Below are 26,483 nucleotides of genomic sequence, written 5' to 3'. Positions count from 1 at the left end.
GGCTTCCTGTCAAGCTTGGGAGCCAGAAGCAAAGATTTATTGATAGGTACCTTGACTCCAGCTTGCATTTTAATTATGTTGCCATCGGACTCTGCTGAGAATAAACTCGGTGGCTATTGTATTATCCTCGCTCTGTCTCTCCAGATAATGCAAAGGGAGAGATGGTTTTATGAAGTCCCTCTTGTGGGCCCTCTTGCTGTTCCCTCCCCACTCATCTTCACACGTCCACAGGGGTGACCTGCTTCGAAGCCTCTAAAGGTATGCCTATGCTGCAAAGAAAGGTGTGTTCTCAACTCAGGTTAACATAGCAGTGAAGGCATGACAACTTGGCTTTTAACTTGGATTAGCAGCTCCATTTCAAACCTAGAGGGCAGCCTGGGGCTGAACTCTGGCTGCTAATCTGAGTTAAAAGCTGAGTTGCTGTCTCTTCACTGCTATTTTAACCCAAATTAGCTAGCTCACGTTAAGAACGCAGCATTCTTTGCAGTGTAGACATACCTTAAGTAAAGTACCATAGCTAATCTTAAAGTAAGATTGTGTGTTTGGATGCAGAATGTGGGGGTGGGGGCGATCAGAGTTCTGTTCCCATCTATGCCATTGACTCACTGTGTGACCCAGAACAAGTCACCGCTTTGTGGCTCAGTTTTCCCATCTGTAAAATGGAGGTGACACTGACTTCTGTGAAGTGCTTTGAGATCTACAGATAGAAGAGGAGCTATAGGGTTCTGAGCCATGCCCATTTAAGTTAATGGCACTCTTATTAATGACCATGGGATCAGATCCTAAGAGTGTTCAGTGCTATTATTAAAACTGGTACTTAGCATGGCAAGATGGCACCGTGTGTTCTATTATACCAGGATCCAAATTAGAACATAACATTTGGGGTTGGCAAAGAATTCCCCCTCCAGGCTATTCTGGCCAGGACCTTAGAGGTTTGCAACATCCTCTGTTGCGCTGAGCGGGGACGTCTCAGGAAGGGAGCCCCTAGAAATAAACAATGCAGGGCTATCCTATAATAGCTTAAGACACCATTTCCTAAGAGGGTCATACAGTATTTAGGGTTATGTCTCCAGGAAACCATCTTTTTTTAAATGATGATGATTATAGTTCTTTATTTATTTATTGCATCAGTGGCTGGGTCGTTCAAAGCAGCCCGAAAATATTTAGAGCCAGGAAATGTGGTTACTAGGCAGCATGCCCCAATGCCAGGCCTCGTTTCTCAGGGGGTATTGTGTAGGACTGCGTCACTACAAGTGACAAAGGAAAGTGGCGGTAACTCTGACCCGTTATCAGCTGCCACAGTAACTTTAACCCAAAGCCCCAGAGTCATTCTGGACACGCATGCAATGCAGCATGTGTGGGGGCAGGCCTTTAACTGTGTATCTCTGTGAGTGATGCCGCCATGTTTTGTTGTTTCTCAAGGTGGCTCCAGGAATGTTAGGCCACTGTGGGGCAGAATACCCGCTGCTCAGAGTCCCTGATGGAGGAACGTGGGGGTGATGCGCGCGCATACACACATTGTGCGGGCGACACCCAATGCCACCACACTGCTGCAAAAGCAGAGAGCCTTTGCACTGATTTCTGCAGTAGCTGGGCCTGACGTGTTAGCATTGCTAATCACCGAGCCAACATGCACATCACAGATTCAGCATGTGCCGATAATGGTAAGAGCACCCCTCCCCTTTCTATTAATGACCCTTACTCATCTTTGCGTGTACCTGCTTCTACCCTGAATGATCTCAGAGCACTTTATAAACTCTGTGTGTGTACGGTGATGAATCGCCCTGCCTGCTGCTAAAATGCAGCCTCCTCTGGGATGAAGCTTTATAACGGTGCAACACAACCAACAAAAATGCCAACAGCAACTTTATCTGGGCAGAAGGATAATCCGAGTGACATTCCTACTCCTGCTTTCTAGTCTAGTCTACCTTGTGATGCCCATCACTGTAGTATAAAGGACTCCTTGAGTTATTATGTATTTATTTATTCTTTGTATTACTGTAGTATCTAGGAGCCCCACTTATGGATCAAGAGCCCCTTGTGCTGTACAGAACAAAAAGATGGCCCCGGCAGCCAAGAGCTTATGAGCTACATTTATTCATTACCTTGTAAATCATGGGTAGTAGACATGGTTAAGTTGCTCAAAAAGAGGGTGGGGTCTCTCTGGTATTGGGGAGGTGGGAAAAGGAGAACAAGGAAACGGGATCGAGGACTGATCCTAAACTCATGAGTGAAACTCTTGTCAATGAAAAGAAAGCCATTGTTTTCAGTGGGCTGGACTGTGATACCCTCACAAGAAACAGTGCCTTATTTCACAAGTAGTCTTCATCTGGCCCGTGAATCCTAAATCAGTGCTCACTGAAGTCAGTGAGAGTCTTTCTGTTGAGTCCACTGGGTGCTGGCTGGAGCTGTGAGAGCCAAGAAGGGGGTGGGAAGGAGAGGAATATTACCTAGCGAGAGCAAGAAAGCCCATTTTTCATGAGAAGATGTTTGAGAGGAAAACAAACAACCCAACCTCGTAGGAAGTGACAGTGTAAAGCCGAGCTGAACTTTGTTTAAATGTTACGCACTGTCAGGGGCAGATGTGTATCTCATTGAACAATGAAAAACAGGTGTGCTTTAGAGCTGATTTGGCCAAGCAGGTTTGCAGGAACAAGCGCTCCCGACCGTCTGGCTGCCCAATTTATTTTTTCCCTCGCTTTGCATCAAAACTGGAAGGAACGACGAGGTGCCCATGCTGAAATTGCTTTTTGGCGGGCTGGATTTCACGCTGAGAGGGAAGCGGCGGCTCGGAGGCGAATTGGAAAGCCACGCTTGTCAGGAATGAAATGTGATGAACTTCAGAGGGCATTTTTTTATTTTTTTTATTGACATGCAACAGCCAGCGTCGGCATCTTTTTAATATACTGTGTTCTGGGGACGGAGCTTGACCGGGCACGTTCTGGTGGAAATGATACATATTTATTAGAAAAGGGGAGTGCGAAATTATAACCCACTCACTGTGTCAGACGCTATATCAGCAAAACATTTCTGTTTTTAAAAATAAACAAAGACAAAGACAGTCTTGCCGTGACAGCTTCTCTAATGTTAACTTTATTATGGAGCGACCTTCTTCCTTTGCATGAGATTCGGGTCCTGACCCCGGGTGGTCATTAAAAATCCCATGGCATTTCTTGCAAGAGAAAAGATGCATTGTCTGGGTTGAATTCTAACTCTGAGGATTTGCACTGGGCCAAACTTTGAAGTCCTTGATTCCCTTGTTATTGGCTCCTTACCTGAGCAAAATTCCCATTGATATCAATGAGAGTTTTGCCTGAATAGCAGTGATGATGATGCTTTTAGGAGCACGTAGGGGCCCTGACTGAGATCGGGGCTCCAGCATGCAAGGAGCACATGGTAAGAGACAGACCATGCCCTGAAGAGCTGACATTCAAAATACCAAGACAGATTAAAGGCAGGGGAGAAGAAAGTACAACTCTTCCTATTGTACTCTTGGGGAGCTGAGATGCAGAGAGATTGACTTGCCTCAGATCACACAGGAAGTCTGTGACATAGCCCGGAATTGAACCCAGACCTCTTGAGGGTTGAGTTTTGCTAGAATAAAGAGTTCAGAATTTGGGCTGTTGAGCCTGTGGTAAATCTTATCCATCCATCCCTCCATCCATCTCCGTGGCTGAGATTCTGGGTTGCTCTTCCTGAACAATGCAGCCCAGAGGAAGAGACGCCTTTGCACCGTTCTGATGCTGGCATATTCCAGGAACCAATGTGGCCTCTGATGTAACACAGAGCAGCCAGGATGTACAATATGTATCGTCCCTCCTTGCATTCCCCCCACCAGCCAGGGATCCCCCTCACATACTTGACACAGCTCCTGTGGCTTGTGAAGGGACCTGTTACCACAGCCTACAGCTGTCTAACACAGTTCTGGACAATATCCCCCTTCTTGGCTATGGAGCGTTTACAGCCTATATATTCCAAAGTGTATAGAGGCCATACTGAGGGGGGTGGAGAAATCCCTCCGCTTACATTTATAGTACACTCATCACTATGGTAGTGTAGTGTAGAGCAGTTTTGTAGTATCCTGTTAAACAGCTGCCAAATTCCACACCAGATGTGTTTGCATTTCAGTGGTGGGTGAAATGACTCCAGCACACACTATAAGGAAGTGGACTCTTTCTGGCTGAAACATGCTCTGTTAATATTAGCTCTGTATTATAACAGGAGCGGCAACAGACTGCTCTAATGGTTGTATATTCTAGCCCCCCTGTTTTTGGTCAGTTAAACCCAGACCCTCAAAGGTATTTTTGTGGGGTGGGGACAACTGACTCCCATTACAGTCAATGAGAGTTAGGTGCCTTAATACCTTTGAGGATCTGGGACTTAGAACTTAGCAACACTTTCATCCTTCAGACTGAAGTTTTCCAGGGCTGCTCTCTGGCCAAAAGTGGTTTCTATACCTTCCTTATAACATGTATTTATTTGTCTACCTTTAGCATGTCCCCCGTTACTCATCAGCTCCTTAAACTAAACAGCCCCAGTCTTTTCAATGTCTACTTACATTCAGCGTCTTTCCGGCCCTCTCCTCATCTTCATCCCCGTCTCTGTTTCTGCTATTTTCTTATCAAGCATGCGAATTGCACCTGAAAATGGTTGAGACTCAAAAAACCATGGAATGGATCAGTGCTGTTTTTTCAGTCGTTTTCAAGAGCCAAGCTACACTTGAGCCTCTCTGCCTTGGTTTGACCCTCTGTAAAAAGAAGGGAAGTACTATGGATGTGTATCATAGCAGGGACCTTGAAAAGCTCAGTTCATTAATATGCGTAAAGCACTTTGACATCCTTAGACAGAAGTGCAAGGTATTATTATAATATTACCGTAGCTCAGTTAACTTCCCTTTCTACCTGAAACCCGCTCTTGATCCTTTTACCTGTGGTAACAATTATCTGACTTGTTTTACCATCTGAATATTTCAATTCAATTACATTTTTGAAACCCATACTGCGAGGTTCAAAATGATCACTATATCACTCCAACTTTCCACCATTTCCAGAAGGTTAATTGAAAGGCAGCCATCTTGGTGACGTTTAGACAAATGAGGATAATTATGTGTTCTCCAGTTCTTTGAGAGGTTAATTGCTTAGATGTACGAAGACTTGAAGAACAAAGAAGGAATAAATCAGACACAGGACTATGATCTGATAATGTAATTTGGTATATTCGTGTACAACTCAAACAAATAAACTCCCTAATTAGATGAACTCATTCAGTGGCATGGACACACTGCCAGTTTGCTTGTGTCAGGAGCCCTGAATCCACACATTTCATTCAGAAGCCAAATGAATCACTCCTCAGGGAAGGCTCAGAGACAGGTTGTCTGTTTAACATGAGAGAAACTTCAGCAATTTCCTGGTGATGGAGGTAGGAGGGAAGGAATGGGAAATTGATCAATATTTCTGATTCTCTCCTAGCAGATGAAGATGTTTTACTTCTTAAGGCTTTGAGGGTTTTTTGTTGTTGTTTTGTTTTTGGTTTTTGTTGCATCTGCTGTTTCCTTTTCCCATGGGAGCCACTTTTGGCTCCAGGAGAGAAAATGAGGAATTGTATGCAGGTTGTCAGTGAGGATGTTGTTGGTTAATACATACCTCTCTTTACAAGCAGTACACATACTGCTTAACTGAAGTTCCGCAGCTGGAATTGCCAACAAATGTGTTTGTCTAGAGCAGCTGGTGCAATTGCAACAGGTGTACCTAGTGAGTGCATCCCTGCAGGGCAACTGAAGGTACTGGCTGTACCCAGGAAATACCCTTACTCACTGCATTCACCCACGGAGCACAGTCCCTCTATAGCAACTGGAGAGATCGTGTCCAGCCAGGAAAATTGCTTCTCAAGCACAAACCGCCAAAGAACACAGTCCTCCCTCTGGCCAGAGATACGGGTCCACCTCCAGTGCGGCCATCCCAGGAACACCTTCTGACAGGGTGTTCATCCTGAACACATGCAGCGCGAGTTCCAACGCTACACCTCCAATGTGGCTAGAGGTATAAAGTCTGTCCAGAAAACATGCCCCTCGACTGGGACCCACATAGCCAGGTCCAGTCTGGGCCCTGCTTCTCCAGTGCAGATGAGAATATCTGATCCTTACCAGAAGCACATTTCTCCAGGTTGGCCATTTTATTTGTTTAAATCCTGTGCCGATATTAGCATCATATTCATTAGACATGTTTTTCTATTTTAAGAAACCCTCAGTTATTTCCCCCTCTATATCTAACATACTGAAGAGTTTGGGAGGAAAGAAGTTTTATATCCTAGAGAATTCCAGGGAAATTAGACATTAGCAAAATCGTTTTGCAGTTCTGCTGAGATGGCCGCTTCCTTCCTGTCTGTTGAATGAAAAATCCCACTTTAATTTCAGAATGAGAAATAAAATATCGGGTTGAATCTAGACACATTTAAAGAGGTGCTGGAATGTCAGGCATTAAATTTCCTCAGGTGGGTTATTTATTTTGCTTAATTGTTGGTGAATTTTTTGCAAATTGGCAATTATAATCTCGAGCTGATTGCTTACCCAGGTAATTTACAGATTTCTCATTTGGCAGGAATGGTTCATAACACCTCCCATGAAATATGGTTTCATCATCCTCTGAGAGAGTTTCCCTCTTTCTCTACAGTATTACTCCTGCCTACAGGATGTTCACATACTAATTCTGTTTGCTGTGCCTTGCTAAAGGAAGTCAAGATTCTTTACTGTTCTTCGTTTTTTCTTTTCATGTGTGTTTGTGTGTCACAGATCTGGACGGCCTCCCCTGCTGATGGCCCACCAGATTGCTATGAAGGGAATCCAGCCTCTGGATCCCTGGATGTTTTAAACATCCAGAATCCGAAGGGAGCCCGGGCATTGCTTAGTGCCTGCAACAAGTGCTGACTCCTCAGACTGCCCTACGTTTTAATCCCCCCCTCTCCCAGAATCCCTCCAAAGGTCTGAGCCCTCTGGGTTACAGCTTAACTCTCTGAGGGCACGTGGTGGGGGTAGCATATCACACAGACATCTAACACATTATTGCTTTTTACTTAATCATATGAGAAATACACAGTTCTATCCAACCCTTCCCGCATCTCCCTGTCTAGCTCACCCTTCCCTTGGGAGTCGTGGGGAGCCATCTGTGTTTAGGTAGGTAGGCAGGGTCCCTTCCTCCTCCTGCCTCATCTGACTCCTGTAGCAGCTTCCCTTATCTTAAGATGGGGGGAAATGGCCAAAGAGACTAAATGGAGCAGCTTCTGCCCTTTTATAACCTTACAGTCCCTCTGTTGTCAGGTAATCTCCTGATTATCCTCCTCAGCTGACCAGAGACACCTCCCAGGTGCCTTTGTTAACAGGTGACCCCGGAGCGCCGCCAGCTTTTCTGCCGCCCTAGGCGGCGGAAGGTCCCACCCTGAAAGGCCGCTCCCCCACCAGAGGCGGCGGAAGGTCCCGCCGCTGAAATACCGCCGCAGTCGCCGCCCCCCAAATTGTAGCACCCTAGGCGACCGCCTAGGTCGCCTAATGGGTTGCGCTGGCCCTGAGGTGACCTCTCCTCTGACTAACCAATACTTCTAGGTAAGAGCTGTCTTCTTGTCTAAGATGTTTTCATTTGAATAGAGGAGCATAGTGAGTTAATGACCATGTCCTGTCAGTCCTGTATCACTGTCCCTTAGAATTCCAGTACAGCATGGAGCCAAACAGATAATAAAGAAGGCAAAGGGCTGCAAATGGAATTTGCAGCTTGGTAAAGATACATACAGAGAGTGCATAATCTCACTGAGAATTCACAGATTGCACACACAGATTCCTCTAATTATCACAGCATGTTTGCAGTTTTTTCCCCCACCCTCCAGGGAGCTGAGTGTGAGATTTTGCCTGCTCTTCCCAACCATAAGCAGCACGAATCTCCATTGCCTTGCTCTCTGTGTTGTCATTTCCACCTCAGGATAGTGGAAGTAAAATGCTACCAGTGGCGTGAATAAGTGGGGAGTCCAGATTTGTGCCCACTTTGCAACAAATGGAAAGGGCTAGAAGGAAGCGCAAGATAGTGGAGAAGCAAGACAAAGGTTTTGAAGGGGATAGGCCTGATGCTCATATATATTAAGACCACTTTACACCTCTCTGGCTGTGTGTAAACTAGATTTAAAACCACTGTATGGCCCATTTGTGCTGCAGTATAAAATGGCTTGAGTGTAAATGAGAATCAGAATTGATCGGTAGGTCAAACTGGGCTCTGAAAGGGGTTTTCATCTAGCCCATTCTTCTGTGCTGCCCTTTCCTCTCGTACATTTGACTAGCTGTAGGTGGAGCACAACAGATGGGTTTAGCTAGACTGACATGTGAAAAGTTGGGACTCTTATCAAGACCTCTAGGCTACGTCAAAACTGCCAGAACAAACTGATGCACAGCCGTTGCCTCATAGCAATTTTGTAGGTGGTTGGCAAACTGAAATTTCCTCCCGGGAGAAATTTAGAATGAAAACACTTGGTTCCATTTTTTTTCCTCTTCAGTTGAACAACTTTGGTTTTCCCTGGGGAAGTTTTGAGCTGACTAGAAATGAAAATATTCTCCTCCAAATCTAAAGTTAGAGGAGTCTTGAACTTCCGCTTGCTACATGTCGGGTAAGATGCTTTTTCTGGCCATCTGTTAGGCCAGCCTGAAATTGCAGTTTAATTCTCCATATTTGCTCTCGTATTGTGTATGAAGATACCGAGAGTTTATCCACCAGTCCAGCTGTTTTGAAGATAATTACTACAGAACTCAACCTGATGTAAAATAATCCTTCTGGGCAGGCAGCCAAGAACCTGAGACTTATCCTCCAAAGACTGAAACTTCTCCATTACCCTTAAGAGTCACAGAGATAGGAGCTGGTGTCTCATGACAAATATATTTTGGGAATGATTACAGGTGAGTCAGAAGTGGAACCTCAAATCAAAACCTCATCCGTCTTCAAGCTCAGAGGCACAGGATTTGAATCCTTGGATCCCAGAGCACTCAGATATCCTGGTGAAGGTGCCTAGGTACTATGGGGTTTAGCAGATTGTAAATGCTGCATGAGAGGCGAATTATGAACCAGATCCTACGGTTTTAGTTCTGGGCTGAATACAGATGAGCCTATTTGACAGTTCTCTAAGAATAACACAAGAACGGCCCTTGTTGCAAAATGTTGGCCTGGGATGACCATCAGAACTGACGAGCATGGTGCAACTTCCACCATTTCAAGCTCAAATCACACAAGAATAGCTCACAAGATTATGTATCAGAGGGGTAGCTGTGTTAGTCTGGATCTGTAAAAAGAGACACATGCGTCTGACGAAGTGGGTATTCACCCACGAAAGCTTATGCTCCAATACATCTGTTAGTCTATAAGGTGCCACAGGACTCTTTGTTGCTTTTCACAAGATTATGGTGATGCTGAAAGCAAACCCAATGTCCAAGGTTGGACTTCATCTCCAGCATAAGCCCTGGACTCCAGCATCCACCCAGTCCAGAACTTAACACCACCTCCTTGGCTTATCTATGGAAATAATGGCAGGAGAGGGTTTTTAAGATCACTTGACATGCACGACACTTTCTCCAGGGCTTTGACCAGTCTAGTTTTAAATGACTCAAACATTCCATTGCTTCTCTTGCGAAACCGTGCCATAGATCTCATCCAGATACCCCACCTAAGTCTTCATTTGCTTAACTTCATCCCGCTTAACTCCTTGCCATACCTACTTTGTACCAGACGACGCATTTCTTCCTCCCCCTTGGTGGTTATGCCTTTTCCAAACAATGATCCTGTCCCTCCCCTTTTGTCATCGTGAAGCTTCATGCGGCTGGCAGATCCTCAGCTGATACGAACTGACGTAGTTCGATTGACAAGTGATCATTGACTGAGCCATTATTTAACACTTCTGTGGTGCTATCCCATTTTATGCCAGCTGATATCCAGTCCAGTATATGAGATTCATGGACAGCGAGGTCCAAGTGATGAAACATCTCTAATTGTGGGTGCTCTGAGCTTTACAAGTATTTTCTTTTTCTGTGCACTGATGCTAGTCTGGATCCTTTCATGGATTCCAGCCAGAATTTCACTGTCTGATTGATTCTGCATTGCAGCAGCTTGAAGCAGGTACTCGTGATATAGCTGGTCCAATTCTTCCTCCAGTCCTTAGGCCTCCATGGCAGATTTAAGATCCCTCTGCTCAAATAGCCAGCAGTCCCTTTTATCTCATACCTGCACTGGCAGTCTCCTGGCCCATATTCTAAGGATACTGGCAAACTCATTTCTTTGTTTGCCACCGCTGTATGCTGGGGAGACTCCACTAAAGTTGGTGAAGCGGTGCCTGCTTTAACGCAGAGTGAATTTGGGCCAGTTTCTTGGTTCAGATGGAGATTGTGACCAATCTGTCAGGAAGACTGAATCATAGTAGCCAGAGCCTGGTATTAACACATGTTAATTACTGTTACTTAATTACAGAGCTAGCTGAAACCACAATGAAATTTTCTCTCTCTCTCTCTCTCTGTCTCTCTCTCTGCCCTCAAAGGTGGAAGAAGAAAAAAATCCAGAGAACTCCAGGTTCTTACATTTTCAGGTCTGCTAACACTGCTAGCAATAAACTCTGCTTTTCTTCTCTTTCGTTTGATTGAAGAACACTAGAAATCAGCCGGGGAGCAGGTGCTGTATTGTGTTAGATTAGCACTGATTGAATTCTTACACAGCCAGCTGATTGACGCACGTGTTCTGCAAGCACATGATTCTGCAAACACCGGGTTGCAATGAGGAGGGTATTTTGCTGGATCATGTCCCTTAATCAGCACCCTTGAATCTGTCAATATTGTCAGCCGGTATCCCTCTCTCTCTCTCCTTGGGCTGTGCTATGGAGCAGAACCCTAGTCTGGCTGTGCAAGTCTGGTGGTTGAGAGGGGGAGTCAGCTTCCTTGACCAGAAGATGCCTGTTTTAGTTCATGCTCTGAATCACCAGTTCCTTATCAAATACAAATTGTTAGGCTACAGGACAAAAATGCCGAATGGGCTGTTATACCCCGAGCCATCTATCCTGTGCCCACATCTCCTGCTACAAAATAACACCCCAGAAGAACAGCTGTTTTGGGAGCTGCTGGGGACCTTATAATACAGAATATATTTCCCATGATGCTGCAGGGTGCTTTGATGCTAACGAGGGGTGGATGCCAGAAGATTTGCTGGTTTGGAGAAGAGCCCCAATGTTGATGTGCTAATTACTCAAACTACACAACTCCCTTGAGAGTTGAAGGATAGTCTGGTGGTTAAAGTAGTAGATGGGGATTCAGGAAGACTGGGCTTAGTTCCTAACTCCGTCACAGGCTTCCTGAGCAAGTCACTTAGGGCCAGGTTTTTAAAAGGGATTGAGGGACCAAAAGACGCAGATAGGTTCCTACTGCAATTCTCAAAAGAGCCTAGGAACCTAATTCAATGGGAGTTAGATGCAACTAGGCACCTATCTGCATTTTAGCACCTAAAAATCTGACCCTTAACCAGACTTTCCAAACATCTAAGGCCCAGATTTGTAAAGGTATTTAGGTGGTGTTCCGCAAAATGTTGCAAGGCCTGAGCAACTTAGGAGCCTGTCTCTTTTTCAAAAAGTGACTTAGGAACTTCATACAAGTCTCATTGAAAGCCAATGGGACTTAGGCTCCTACTGACTAACTCACTTTTGGAAATGAGACCGGCTCCTAAGTCACTGAGGCCTTCCAATGCTTAAGCTGAGCAACTCGTAAATACCTTTACAAGTCGGGCTTTAGCTCCCCTTGAGGCATCACAGGGTATGTCTACACTGCAACGTAAGCCCAGGGTTAGTGGGACTTGAGTCAGCTGACCCATGTTACGGAATCCTGAGCTTGAGCGTTTACATTGTATTTTAACCCCATGTTAAGAATTTTCTGACCCGTGCTTGAACCTAGGGCTCTGGCATCTACACTGCAGGACGCAGACCTAAGTCAAAGTGATCATATCCCAGATTCCCTAGCACCTCCAAAATATGGCCGCTCTAGCCCTAGGACTGTGGTGCACTGTGGGAAAATTTTACTGCCTGCCCTGCACATTACCAGGAAGCAGCTTGCTTTGCAAAAGGCTTGATTGGTTGGCTCTCCATTGCAAACCCAGGAGGCTCTCTGAGACTGTGCTTGCAGATCAGTGATCAGAAGAGAATGCCTGATGCTGACCTGACCTGTTGCTGTTTGCCGAAGCAGGGGTGGGGAGGGGGAGTTCCCTTTTCACTAGACTGGACTGTAGATTGTTGGCATACAGAGGATTAAGGAAGCTGTCCCATGGAACTGTGGGATAATTCCGGATGACTCCCAGGACCTGAGTCAAGCAGGGCTGTGGCTACACTGCAAAGCAATAGGGCTTGGACCCTGGGTCCCGGCTTGACTCAAACTCGAACCTTCCAGCCCTGTAGGGCCCTGGGACCCTGGACCTGAGCCCTGGGTTAGCACAGTTGCAGTGTAGATGCAAGGCGGGTTAGCCGTGAGCCCGGGATTAAACACGGGCTTATATTGCAGTGTAGAGTGGCCCAATTTTCAGAAGTACCCAGCATCGCAATCCAACACCATTGGGAGCTGCTGAGTGCAGGACACTTGGAAATCTGAGCACGCCATCTTGGTGTGTCAATGGGAGCTGAGAGCTTTTGAAAATCAGCGCATTAGTGTCTCTCTCAGTCTCAAGTTTCCATCTGTAAAACCGGGCTAAGAATTCTTCCCTACTGCAGAACGGCAGTGTGAGGTTAAGGTCCTTAATCCTTCTGTGGGATAGTATGGTGATGAGAATCCTATAAATACCTAGCTAGCCTGCAAAACGGGTTCCCGTATTAACTGGTTCTGGTCAGGTCATAGGTGCCACTTTCTTGTTGTATTTCAGTACGCCTCCAAGATTTATAAAAGGTTTGGGTTTGGGTCTAGTTTTAGGAGAGGGCACTGGGGCTAGTTCTGAGTTTATCAACACTGGTCTGCTCATCCCTATTTGATACATTTTGTGTACTAGTTTTCATTATCATGCAGAACATCAGGGATGGACGCAAGCATCAGCTTACTCTGATGTTAGCATCCAAGTGCCGTCTGTGCTATAAACATTCCCATTGATTTGCTCTATCAAAGGCCTCCTGCCCTATTTCTTCTGCTGCTGTCTCATAATTCCTAATGACAATTTCCATTAAACCAACAATAGCTCTCTGTCCGCCTCACTTACATAGGACTTAGGCTGAGGGTGCCAGTTTTTCCTCTCCACTGGACCTGTACTGCTGCTTTAAAAATGCACTAAACTGCAGAGATGGGTTCGGGGCTGGAGAGGAGCAAGGTGGGGGGCAAGTCTGGGGGGTCATTCACATGCATGCACCCCAACAGTCAGTGCTGGGAAACCGATTGAGGTTTTGGAGAATCCAGTGCATCTCAGAGGGCTTCCTTCTCCACTTTCACCCCGTTCTTTGTCTCTAGTGGCTTCTTCTCTGGAGGACCCTTCCCAATGAAGGACACACTTTTGGGGGAAACCTGCCACCTGCTTGGGTTTCTGGAAGGCTGGGTAACACATCAAAGAGATAGCCCCAACAGAAACGATTCTGTTCAGTTGCTTCAGCTCCACTCCTTTATCATCTGGTCTGAATGAATCTGCAAAGCTGTCTGTGCAACCACATTGTGTCATTTATGTGAAAGCCCAGCATGCATTCAAGATGGAAAAGAGAGACAGTTCTTTGCCTGCTTGCTAGGTCCCAGCTGACTAGTCTCAGACATCTCTTAGGCAGTCTCTACCTTTCGGTCAAGTGACCCAGTAGAGGACTTGAGCGGAGCTAAAAACAAGAGTTACTGCATGCAAAGCCTATTCTACCTGAGACCTTGTTTTAAGAAGGAGCAATGGAGCAGACAGTGAGTTCAGGACTTGTGGGCCAAGTGATTCCATTTCACACTCTGAAGAGCTTTCGGATTCCATTCTATTGGATGGGGTTAAGTGATCCTTAGATGGAAGAAAGTAATTTAGATGCAGAGAGTTTCTCTTCCAGGGAGAGAGGGACCACTTGTGCTGCCAGACATAGTCAATGCACATTTGTGGAGCACTGTGAGATCTTCAAGTGGACAGAGTTGTAAATGGGAAAAGCGCCCTCATCATTTATTTTGATCAGCATCATGCTTCAGAATAGACTAGGCTGGTGGGATAGGGGTCAGAACGGGTTGGGTGGAGGGGGAGCAAGGTTGAGCTGGAGACACGCATTCCAGACTGCAGAACACTTGGCTGCTTGAAACATGCAGCAGGTTCATGTGTCAGAGGGTCAAGAGACCCCGACCAGACAGAGAAATATAGGTGCCTAAAAAAGTTGCATGCCTAACTGTCCTTTGTGCTTTGGAAAACCTGCCCAGAACACTGTAACCCTAGGTCTGATTGCAGCGTGGGTAGCTGTACCAGCGATAGCACAACTACAAAAAAAGCAGTGGTGCAGGCTTCAGCATGGGATGTACAAGCATGTCAGGGACCCTGGGTATGTACTCACATGGCTCCCCTGTGCTGAAGTCTGCACGGCCATGTCTGCATTGCCAATTTTAGACATGCTAGTGTGGGTAAAGCTAGCAAGGGTAGGTCTACCCGAGCTGCAGTCACGCCTTAGACTGCAATGTGGACACGTCTTCAGTGACTTCAAGGTTTATACTTCCGTAACTCAACAGCCCTTTTCATGCTGCTCCTAACGGCATCGCCCCAAATGGCCGGCACATCCTATGGAACATCTGACTTTTACATTCAAATCAAAACACATGCACACCCAGCAGAGTTCCCGAGGTTCAAGTGACAGACTATTTGGTGGGGAGAGGAGGCTTAGTTTTGGGAGGTAATATTAGAAAGGGATTGTGGATGACACAGCCCTTTGCTTCTATATAGCACCAAAGATCTATCCCGTGGTCAAGTTCACTAATTAATGACACTTTAGAGTCCTATTGCAATTGGTACCCAGAATCTATGGAGATAGCTGTTTTATCAGTGCCATAGGTAATACATAGCTATAAATAGGTAAATGTATTGTATATATTAATTAATTAATGGAGATATCCCATCTCCTAGAACTGGAAGGGACCTTGAAAGGTCATTGAGTCCAGTCCCCTGCCTTCACTAGCAGGACCAAGTACTGATTTTGCCCCAGATCCCCTATAGGTACCTAGGTAGATATAGAGAGATAAACAGGTAGATGTATATAAGTAGATAGGTTTCTCTTTTTACTGGAAATATACTCTTGGTCCAGTGTAAATCTATGTGCATGCTACCACTTAGGGTGATGGGATGTATGTACAACTCATGATAAGCCAGGGACTTTCAGTACACTCGAGACAAGGAGCTGATGGTTCGGTGCTTCGGATCACAAGCTGACCCCAGTGTGCTGGAGCCTTTCTTCAGAGCAAGGCAGTGAAGTTACCCTGCAGCAAATGACTCTGTTAGGACTTGATCCAAAGCCCATTGAAGTCAGTGGGAGTTTTTCCTAAGACTCTAATGGGGTTTGGATCAGGTCCTTAGTCATCAAAATACGGATGTTTGTCTCTGTAAACCAGAGGCTGAGGCTCCTAATCAACGGGGGAGCTTATTTCAAGTTAGAATACTCAACCATATAGCCCAGTGAAATTCCCCTTCCCAACTGAAATGACTTGATCAAGGGTTTTGTTCTTGTTTTCCCCTGTAGTCTGAATCTGAGCTTCAAATAAAAAGCTTTCTGAAAAAATAATAAAGTAACTTGGTTTAAAGGATCAAACCGTGGTTTCCGGATTTGCTTGATTTGGAGCATTAATTCAGAAAATCCAGTGAACAGATACAGTCATTTAGCGGCTATGAGGCCAGCGTAAACTTGATTTTCTCTCCCCTTGTGCCTTCCTGGTTCAAACAGGGTCAGTATACACTGACCGCAAGACAGCTCAGTCCCCGTGAACATTAGCATCACACAGCCTGCTGTAAGCAGCCCATAGTCGGTACCCAGTCCCATTGAACCTTGGTCTGCCTACAGCTGTTCAAACCTGCGTGTAGAAAGGAAAGTCAAAGAGAAGAAAGAGAGGTTGTATCTAAATTACATAAAGGGCTCTTCTGGGTAACCAGAGATGGTGAGATTTGTGCTCCAGCCACTTGCTGAGTATGACCCTAGTTATTTATTTAAATCTGCTGGTTTAGAATGTCCTCTTCACGAAGGTGCTCGTACAGGGGAGTTGAAATGTGGTTTGGACCAGACCTGTGCAAAATTTAGCAGCTTTAGTGAGCGGAGGGCCATGTGATCCTTTTAACAGCAAGATGGGCCTGAATCCAACCCCAGGACTCAAGTACCCTGGAGCTTTGTGGCAATCTGGATTTGGATCCAAACTTTGCAGGAACCCTTATCTCTGAAATGAGCAGAACCGCAGCCCCTCAAGCAAAACATCCCCAGATTCTGAGGACATTGGATCTCTATCCAAACACGACTCATTCATGTTTCACTTATCCTCAGTGAGGGTACACGGTCCCCCGTCCATGAAGAAGCAGCATGCACTTGTAGAACACGCTTCAGATGATCAAACAGCAAGATGACAAGAAGATGTGGAAAGAAAAACATTGGTGTATCAGTGCCATGGAGCGGATAGACCCATGGCTCAGAGAGAAGAGATGATGCCAACAGCAGGGATTGGGAATTAACAAAGCGCCTTCTGCCCTCAACACCACAAATAAATATCACCAGTGACAATGATGGAAACCCGACAGACACTGCCCTGCCCTCTGGGATATATTGTATTAAACCGAACGTTACATGCTGCAGATGCCATTGTACTGGAGGCTAATTTGATGATTTGCATTGCTGAGAGGGGATTAGTGGAACCTCCCACTTTGATGGCCTGTTTCTAATTTGCATCTTTAATGAGGTGGGACCCCAGCCAGGTTTTTGTTCCTTTGTGTTTACTTCTGAGGAACTGTGTTTATTTCCAATGATTACAAATAAATCTCTTCTTCCTTTTCTCCAGCTGCCTGGAATAAAAGGCATTCAGAGCCTGTTAGCTCTGTAGCCGGAGTGACTACCAGAAGAAGAGAAAATATTCAATTATGAGTCTCCTGAAAATGTAATTAACATTCCCTTCTCAAAGAGCACGGTGCCCGCACTTTTGTTCTGCCTCCTTTTACAGGTAGTTACGGCTGGAAACTTTTCACAGCTAAAATGTGGAGCCGATGTCAAGTAGCTAGAGCAATGAATTGGGAAGCTAAAGAATCTTTGGACTAAGTTATTTACTCTCATACATTATTGGTATAGTGGCAATGTGTAGAGACCCAAATGAGATGGAGCTCCATTGTGCTAGGCACATACATACATGCTGGAAGAGATGGCCCTTGCCCCAAAGAGCTGGCGATCTAACAAGGCATATTGTTCTTCCCAAAGTGCAGATGAGAACCTGAGGCTCAGACAGATCAAGTGACTCGCCTAACGTCACACAGGATGTGTGTGTGGCAGAAGCAGTGCTTTGGTCCCACGACCACTCTGCCTGTCTGCTGAGATGTTCTAATAAATAAATAAATTAATGGAGATATCCCATCTCCTAGAACTGGAAGGGACCTTGAAAGGTCATCAAGTCCAGCCCCCTGCCTTCACTAGCAGGACCAAGTACTGATTTTGCCCCAGATCCCTAAGTGCCCCCCTCAAGGATTGAGCTCATAACCCTGGGTTTAGCAGGCCAATGCTCAAACCACTGAGCTATCCCTCCCCCATGGCTCTGATCTAAGCAACTGAACTTTTCAGGAGCTTGATCAAATCATCAGCAGTCTTAAGCCTCCCCTCCTTGAGACTTTTGTTCCTCCCAGGAATAGATTCATAGACTTATAGAATATCAGGGTTGGAAGGGATCTCAGGAGGTCATCTAGTCCAACCCCCTGCTCAAAGCAGGACTAATCCCCAGACAGATTTTTACCCCAGATCTCTAAATGGCCCCTTCAAGGATTGAGCTCACAACCCTGGATTTAGCAGGCCTATCTGCCCCCCCCCCCCTTCTTTATCTGTCACCAATCCCCCTAAACCTCAGCATTAGAGGAACAGTGGCACTCTGACTGGAGAGCAGCAAAGCCTCATATTGCTCTAGCAGTGCAGCTGGCACCACTGCAAATAAAACCTCGCCCCTCAGAAAGCAATGCAAAGGTGAAGCAGGAGCTATTCTCTGCAGCAGGCCTGCCTGCTACCCCCTTAATGTGAGACACTGATAGGAGTCGAGGGGTGGAACAGCAACCACAGGAGATGAAGGTGGCTTCTGTTCTTTAATCTTCCCTACATGGTAACAGCATGTCAATATCATTAATGAGGCCAGGCGTAGGCCTGCCTGTGTGATCCAAGCAGGGGCCTCTGTTAATAGGCCTCCAGAGATAGGGGCTGACCACGCGCTCTAGCAGAATGCAAAGGACTTAGCAGCGCTATCCGTATTGTTGACACTAAGTAAAATAATTCCCTGGAAAACTTCAAAATTAGCATGTAAGGAGGAAGAATGGTTGCAATTAGAGTGCAAGCAGCAGAGTCTAGGTGCCCCAAAGTCCCTCCTTCATGCATCTTCTCACTCCGCAGCATTCAAATTTGTCTCCATTGTCTCTTGCAAAGCTGCATGACCTGTAAGGAAACTCTTGTGCTTTCAGAGCCGTGATGGGGGGATAAAAAATGGGCCTCCAGAGGCCTGCGCTTAGAGAGCATGGATTTGTCAGCATCAGCAGAGACAGGGTTAGAGCCCGAGCGCCGCATGGCTTCTTTTTGCGGCCTCCGCTCCTGGGGAAAGAATGAGGAACTAGCCCTGATGGCCACCTGTTGTGGTGGGAGGTGTTGTCGGTGAACCGGTTGTGCTGCTGGTGACTTTCTATTTCGCTGTGTTTGCTGCCATGTGAGACCAAAGTCTCTACTCCAAAGAGCAGAGAATATAAACCAGACAGACACAGAGGAAATTGTATGCATGTGATACACACAGGAGCACTGTAGTGGGATGCAACGCATCATCTCAACAAAGAACGCACCAGACAAGAAAGACCGGTTTGGGGTTTTTTCCCTGCAAGTGTGTTGGAAGAGCCACAGGCTGATGGCTTTCTGCTATGGGCAAAAGTTATGCAGTTGGCTTGCCCAGCAGAAATAGGTGTTTGCAAGTTGATACAACTTCATTCCTCCTAACCCCAAATGCAAAATTAGTGAGGGGGGAGACTGGTAAATATTCAGGGTCTAGCTGCAGTGTTCGGTGACTCCAGTTCTGAACCCTTCCTTGTGCTCCCAAGCCAAGAGAGGCTAAGGCCTTTCAAAATTTGGATCCAGGTTTCAAACAACCCCCAAATCGGGTGATTATAAAAATATAGGCCACTTGTGAAATTAGGAGCCAGGTCTGGTTCACATCTCAGCCCTACTCTCCAAACGTGGGAGTGTTTAGCTCAGGTTTTGATTCAAGCCCCTGTTTAGATTCAAGGGCTTCCCCAGGATCTGCAGTTCTTCAGGGGTGCTGCCGTGAAGGGAGGAAGTCTGTGCGGTGGCACTGCAGGACTGAACCTGCAGGGCACCCAGCGCTAAGCACCCTTCACTCTTGCTGACTTTAATGGGAAGGTTGGCCATACCTACAGGAAGGGGGACTCTATCCTGGGAAGAAGATTTGGGGAATGGTGGGGGTGGTAATAAAGGGAACATGAGCTCCCAGTGTAATGCTGTAGCCAAAAGGGCTAATGAGATCCTCTGATGCAGGGGAATCCCGAGTAAGAGTAGAGATGTTCTTTTACCCTCTGTATTTGGCACTGACAAATATTACCCAGCCAAAACACAACATCCGAGAAGGGTTATTTCCCGTCTCATCAGACATTCTCTCCTCACTTCCCCCACCTCCTTCTGGATTTGCTACACGATACCTGGGAGATGGAGACAGAGCCTTCAGGAGAATGTTAATGCAGGTTTGTCTTTGTTCTTAATTAGATCCCTTCAAGGGAAAACCTCCTGGCCCGGTTTATTATCCAGCTTTGTCAGAGTTTGTCTGCTTTATCTAAACACTTTGGAGAAGTCTCTTTACCTGTTTGCTTTACGGGAGACATTATCATAATCCTGGTCAATTGGAAATAGGTACAAAGGGCCACTCCGCAGATGAGGGGACGCCTGAGGCTTAGGAGATAATGGATATTGGTCTTGGAGCATGTTGAACAATTATGCAGGGCGCTACTGGAATTTTGGTGCCTCTGGGCATGTGTAGTTAGACCCAGTGTGGGGTGTGGGCAGGTTCTATAAATACAAAACTCGGCATACAAGTAGCCAGCCCATGTGCAAAGTGACAGAGTTTCTTGGTCTCACTTAGGCTGGAGCATCTCCAGGGCCTATGGGTCAAGTAGAATTTGTTATTGCTGGTGACGTACTGATTCATATTAACCATAGTCGATAGGTGCGGTGCTTTCTCCCCCCAGACACCATCCTGAGCCCAAGTTTTGGCATGGTACGAGGGTCATCTCTTTGTAAAGTCACGTCCCATGGGAGTTTTTGCCCGAGAAAGCACTTCAGAGAGCAAACGTGTGCAAAACGTACCCAACACACCCGGACCCATGCAGTTCTCCCGCTTTCATTGCAAATTCAAACCCCAGCCCAGGATCGGTGAGTCGCAAACATTGGCAGGTGTATGGTTTTGATGCAGTGCAGCAATTTCACCTGCTTTTTGCTTTGAGTTCTTTGGGTGCTTTCCAAACTCATCAGGTGGCTGAGGGAGGGGTGGCTGAGATTCATGCAGCCCTAGCTAGAGACACAGCGGGCCTGATTCTGATCTTGTTTACTCTGTCTTTTAACTGAGTAACTCCACTGCTATCAACAGAGCCAATCCTGACTTCCACCGGTGCAAATGAGAAACTCACAAATACAAGCAGATGCAGTTATACAGGGGCATGCTCTTCTCCCCACTACACAGGTTCACCTGCAGTCAGGGACTGCACCCAGGTAAGCGAGAGAAGCATTTGAGCAATGGAGTTTTAACTTGCACTAAACTGGAGTGAACAACTCTTCACTGTCACTTCAAACCCTAGTCCCTGTACTTCCCCCCTTAATGAGGGGACCAGATAGTACCTTGAGGGGCTTTATACTAGATATTTATATGAGCACAGACATGCAAGTTGTCTGTTTTACATATTATTGCCCTGATTTTTCAGTTCACGCAATGAATAATTTACAGAAAACGTGTGTAAGTATCTCTTTATTATTCATAATAATGAACTGAGACAGGAGTAATAGTCCACTAGACTGGAATTCCCTAGGGCTCAACTTAACTAGGCTGCGCTTAGCTCTCCCCCGGTTCATTTGAATAAAGGGAGGGCTCTGAATCCTGGCATTAGAATAGCAGGGTATGTTGCAGGTCAGGCTTGGCGTGTGCTGGCAGAGCTCTGGGGGTGTGGGAGAAGGACTGGGATAGCAGTGGGAGGGGTGCTTCCCATCAGGGGTAGGCGGGTTGCTTTCGATTCAAGCCCACCTTTCATTTCATGGATGGCCTTCCCCAAGAACAGTCTGCAGTTCTTCATGGCTGGCTGCTGTGAAGTGAGGAGTGTTTTATGGTGGCACTCTGGGGCTCATCCTCCTAGCTGCAGGGCACCGCCTGGGAAGCACTGAGCGCCCTCTGCTGACTTCCAGGAGACTTGCATCAGCTCACCACCTTGCAAAACCTCACCTTGCAATGTTGGGGACAGGAATAGCACACCATGGGTACAGCAGGCATGGGTGGCTCCAGGCACAAGGTACAAGAGTGTGCCTGGGGCAGCAAGCTGCGGGGGGTGGCATGAGGGCGGCAGTCAGGCAGCCTTCGGCGGTCCTGCGGCTTCGGCGGCAATTCGGTGGCAGGTATGCCGAACGCATGGGACTGGCAGATCACCCGCAGAAACGCCGCCAAATCCGTGTGACCAGCAGACCACACCTGACTGCCGTGCTTGGGGCAGCAAAAAACATAGAGCCGCCCCTGACAGCAGGTGAGGATTGAGATTCACTGGTCGAATTCTGCGGGACTCAAGATTAGCTCTGCAGGTGATGCCATATGTCAGAATTAAAGTGCATCGGCAGAGTTGTACAGAGAAGCCAAGACCTGGGCTGCCAGTCTGTATTAAGGTGCATGGGCAGAGTGGTATAAAGGGAACACAAAATGTGATTCCAGTGGCTCAATCCGTCTGTTGTTTGAACTTTGATGGGGGAAATGTAGGGTGAAATGACACCTCTTCCCCCATGGTCTGTGGGTCCACCATGTCCCATTAAATGATGCGGTGCCTCCTTCTGGAGTGGTGGGACCGGCCCCTTTGCCACTTCTCCGGCTCTTGAGAGGCAAAGCTTGTGTAGCTGCAGAAACGGCATCTTGTTTGAAATATGGTGGCCTCCTGGGGTAAAGGTAATAACATGCCAAGCTCAGCGGACCATCTGTCTTCCTAGGAGTCCACACTTGAAGTGGCTAGTGGGAGCATGCAGCCGCTACAAGGGGAGAATTATTTGTTTAAGGGAGCATATATCTCTAATTCCTCTGCACCGCGTGCCCAGGGGGGCACTGAAATATGCTTAATGCAGTCCCACCCGCACACCCCAAATCATAACCTTGATCGAGTTGACACTCGGTGAACATGGCGTGGGAGGCATATAACATTTCTGCAGCTTCAGTGCAAGAGGCCCAACACTCCCCTCCTGCCACATCTGGCGGCAGAGGTGAGTGAGATGAAACGTCTTGGAAGGTGCTCCTGCCAATTTATAAGTTTGAAGAGGGGTCTGAGCAGTAGCAGCAGCATTCATGCATGGCGCGACCCAGCATGGCCTGAGAATCTTGCCTCAGCACAGGGGGAAGAACCAGATAACCTCTTGGGACCCCAGATCGCTGTGATTTCGATGGTGTTAATACTCTGAGAATGTCAAATCACACACCTCAAACACAAAAATAGATACCTGGACCCCCTGCTCCCATCCCCTTTGAAAATAGTAGTAGCCTTGGACCTGTTCGTTTGCTAGCGATTAATGGCCCGCTTGGGTCAATATGGGCTACAGACACAGCTTTTCGGCAAGGAACGGTGCAGGATCAGTTTAGTATCTGAGACAGCTTCTGATCGGGGACTGTGTCCCATCTGCAGCTGGCTGAGCTTGAGAAGCCTAGGTGGGTCTATAATTGTAAGGGCGGTGGGGTGGTTAAGGCACTCGCCTGGGACTCAGGAGATCTGGCTTCAATTCCCACCGCTGCCACAAACTCCCTATGTGGCCTTGAGCAAGTCACTTCTCTTGACTTGCCTCAGTCCCCCATCTGGAAAATGGGGATTAGAATACTCCCATTTCCTGCCCTTCATCCCTCTTTTCTATTTAGACTGTAAGGCTCAGGTTTTTAAAAGGTGTTGAGGTGTTGCTGCACTCAGCCTTCAAGTCCTATGTGACTGAGGTAGCTAAGTTCCATTTTCAAAAGAGGTGTAGGAGCCTAAGTCTATTGAAAGTCAAAGAGACTCAGGCGCCCAAAGCCCAGATCTGTAAAGGTATTTAGGTGCCTAATTTGCATTGATTTCTGTGATTTGAGAATCTGGGCCTAAGTCACTTGTGAAGTTAAATCACTCAAGACTTGCAATGCTGAGCAAAGCAATGGCTAAATCCCTCAAAAATCTGGGCCTATGAGCTTTGGGGAGCAGGGACTATTTCTTAAAGTGTCTTTATAACACCTAGCACGATGGGGCCCTGATCTCAGCTGGGTCCTGTAGGCACTGCTGGAATGCATAGAATAATAATCACCAAGCCACTTCCCAGCTCTTTGCCTCAGTTTCCCCATCTGTAAAATGGGGATATCACTGGCCAGCCTGTCAGGGGAATTACGAGGGTTAATTCATTCATGTATGAAAAGCCCTTGGAGATCTTTGAAAGGACAGAGCTGTAGGAGGACCAAGTATTACTATTACAACCCACCAATAATGTCCATTTCATCACAACCAAATGTTCTTGCCTTCTGTGCTTGCTAAAGCTTTGGAAAGAAAGGGAATGCACTGGAGAAATGCTCAGCTCTTGATATAGCCAAACACGTGACGCTTTTTCCAGGGGTGCTCCCGAGCCAGACAGACCCAGGAGTAAAATACATTAAGATCATCTATAAAAATAGAATTAGAAAGACGTGTGTTCCAGCCTTCCAGGAACATTTTAATTTCGTCTTTGCACCATTCCTCACCGACGGTAACTAACCACTCAGAAACGGGGCTCTAAAACTTTCCAGTGTTGAGTAGCAGGAGGGGGGAGGGCTGAAGCCAGGCAGCAAATAAATAATTGAAGTAAGTGTGTGTGTGTGTCTGTGTGTGTGTGTGTGTGTGAGAGAGAGAGAGAGAGAGAGAGAAAGAGAGAGTTACAGCTGCTTCTCCAAAGGCCCCACTCACTCTTCCTCTTTTTTCCTCTCTTCCTGTCCATTTCCCCATTTCCTGCCTTTATTCTGAGGCTGTTCAAGCCCTCTGGGGCTCAACACTGTATATCACACAGGGACCGGCTGGAGGGCCTTACTGGCAAGCCAAGCAAATTTCACAGCGTCATCTAAAATTCTGTATGTCCAGCTAGTGAAAAGGGGAGGGGGAGGGGCTGTGATGGTCATGAGGGAGGGGTCATATGAAGAGCTTCTCTTGGCTTTCAGAGGACAAACTTAGAGTGGCTTCCACCCAGAAAGGTGACACTGTTCCTTTCGGGGGACACAGTTTCTCCAGCACTTCAGAGCACCATGTGGTACTGCAGTGAACAGTCGAAATTTATCCGCATAAGGCTAGGATGTGACCGAAAAGAGCTGCAGGTGGGATGTGTCAAATATCCTGGGATACATCCCCTCCAGATTCCTGCACTGGAGTTTGGAACTGAAGGGCACTCTCTGGTATTGTCCCTTCTGAAAAGTCCTGTGGAATAGTTTCTGTGGTTCTTTGTCCAATTCATGTGGGTTGTAATCTCTTGGGGGTCAGGAACCTGCTTTTTATGTGAAGTCCCTACTACACTTGTGGGGGCTATGGAATAAGAATAATAAAGAATATGTTTGCTAGAGTGGTTTCTATAAAACCCTATTTCATTGTTTTGCCGCCCTATTGTTTGCATCTCTATTATCCTGTACAGAGTCTTTTCATACTAAGTTGCCCAAAACCACTAATGACCTCTTTTCAGCGTCACTATTGGGCAGCTCTATGGTCACGTTCCTGGCTGGTCATTGGCCTGTTTTATGACACTCTCTCTCCCTCCGTTTATAGGTGTACCGTGGATGAGAGGGTCACGCGAGTAGCTTGGTTGAACCGTAGCACCATCCTGTATGCTGGAAATGACAAGTGGTCTATAGACAACCGCGTGGTCATCCTATCGAACACGAACACCCAGTACAGCATCAAGATCCATAACGTGGACGTATACGACGAGGGGCCCTACACCTGCTCCGTGCAGACAGACAATCACCCGAAGACCTCGCGGGTGCATCTGATCGTGCAAGGTAAGGCTCAGCGCTGCACGCTGAGAAAGAAACTTGTTAAACTGAAGGCAGCCAGGGCTTCCCACCACTACTGCTTCTATTAGGTGCTGCTGCTGATGCGCAGGGGATAATGAGACTGATAATTCCTGCTCGCTGGCTTGGATGCTCAGTAGCCGGGCATTGAAATCTTGTCCTTTGGCTGCTGTTCCACACTCTCTGCTAGATGGAACGTGGGCCAATGTCCTCTGGTGATTATCCCATTGTAAGTGCTTTGCCGTCTTGGGATTGAATATAGAACAACTAGTGACTCCGCTAATTGAAAGTTTAACTTGGGCCCCTTAGTGCTTGCTGCTTCCAGTTGGGAACTGCACCCAGGACTAATGGTTGTTAGCCAGGTATGCTACCAGCAATGACATGGCTCCATCAGCTTAAAGGGTCTGGATTGTTGTGGTCAATGAGCTCAGCTGGGGACTGTTCTTGAAGATACCCCAGATAACAGCTCAAGTATTTCCCATAGGAGAAGGCGAGAATGGCAAGCCGGAGTTTGTTTTGATAGTATCCTAGGCGTTGGAAGGGCTGGTCGGGCATTGGCAGTTCTTGGTTTCCCACCTGCTTAGTGGGGCTCAGTTCCAGAGGAATAAGGGATTCTTAGCATTGGAAGTGATGTCTCAGTGGCACCTTACTGGCCTTGACAGCAGAGTTATCATCTTCTTTGGGAAATGCAGTGCTGAAATAAAAGAACTGTCAGGTACTGTAGAGGAACAGATTCAAAGAGAACAAGGCTATCACTTTTCAGGAAAGAAGACAGATTGTGTAAGTACGTCAAAGTCAATACAGGCCATAAAGGGCTTTTGGCACACAGCTTCAATGGATAATACTATTAGAGAAATGCCTTGGCATAACACAAGCTGTTGGGTTGAAAAGTGGGCGTCTCGGAGTCTCTTCAGTCAGAAGGCTCTCAGAGCTTCTAGATCTGAGACAGGCTGGGTAGGAGGAGGTGGGCTGCAGCATGTAACTCTTTTTGAAGGAGTTCCATTGAGTTGGAATATTTGATCCAAATCAGAAGAGTCTGAAA

The 26,483-nt window shown here is 46.7% G+C and overlaps 1 protein-coding gene across 6 annotated transcripts in view; it reads left to right on the top strand.

Moving 5' to 3' along the window:
- Positions 1 to 26,483, top strand: part of LOC101947239 (opioid-binding protein/cell adhesion molecule homolog) — an 847,277-nt gene that overhangs the window by 666,797 nt on the left and 153,997 nt on the right. For all 6 annotated transcript variants that reach the window (XM_065570595.1, XM_065570593.1, XM_065570594.1 and 3 more), the window contains one exon: positions 25,197 to 25,429. In XM_065570595.1, coding sequence (XP_065426667.1) covers positions 25,197 to 25,429 — 233 coding nt within the window. The remainder of the gene's footprint in view (positions 1 to 25,196; positions 25,430 to 26,483) is intronic.

The sequence above is a fragment of the Chrysemys picta genome, chromosome 16 (assembly GCF_011386835.1).
Source record: "Chrysemys picta bellii isolate R12L10 chromosome 16, ASM1138683v2, whole genome shotgun sequence".
Taxonomy (NCBI): domain Eukaryota; kingdom Metazoa; phylum Chordata; order Testudines; family Emydidae; genus Chrysemys; species Chrysemys picta.
Note: the sequence above shows the minus strand (reverse complement) of the source record. Positions and strands in the feature narration are given on the sequence as shown.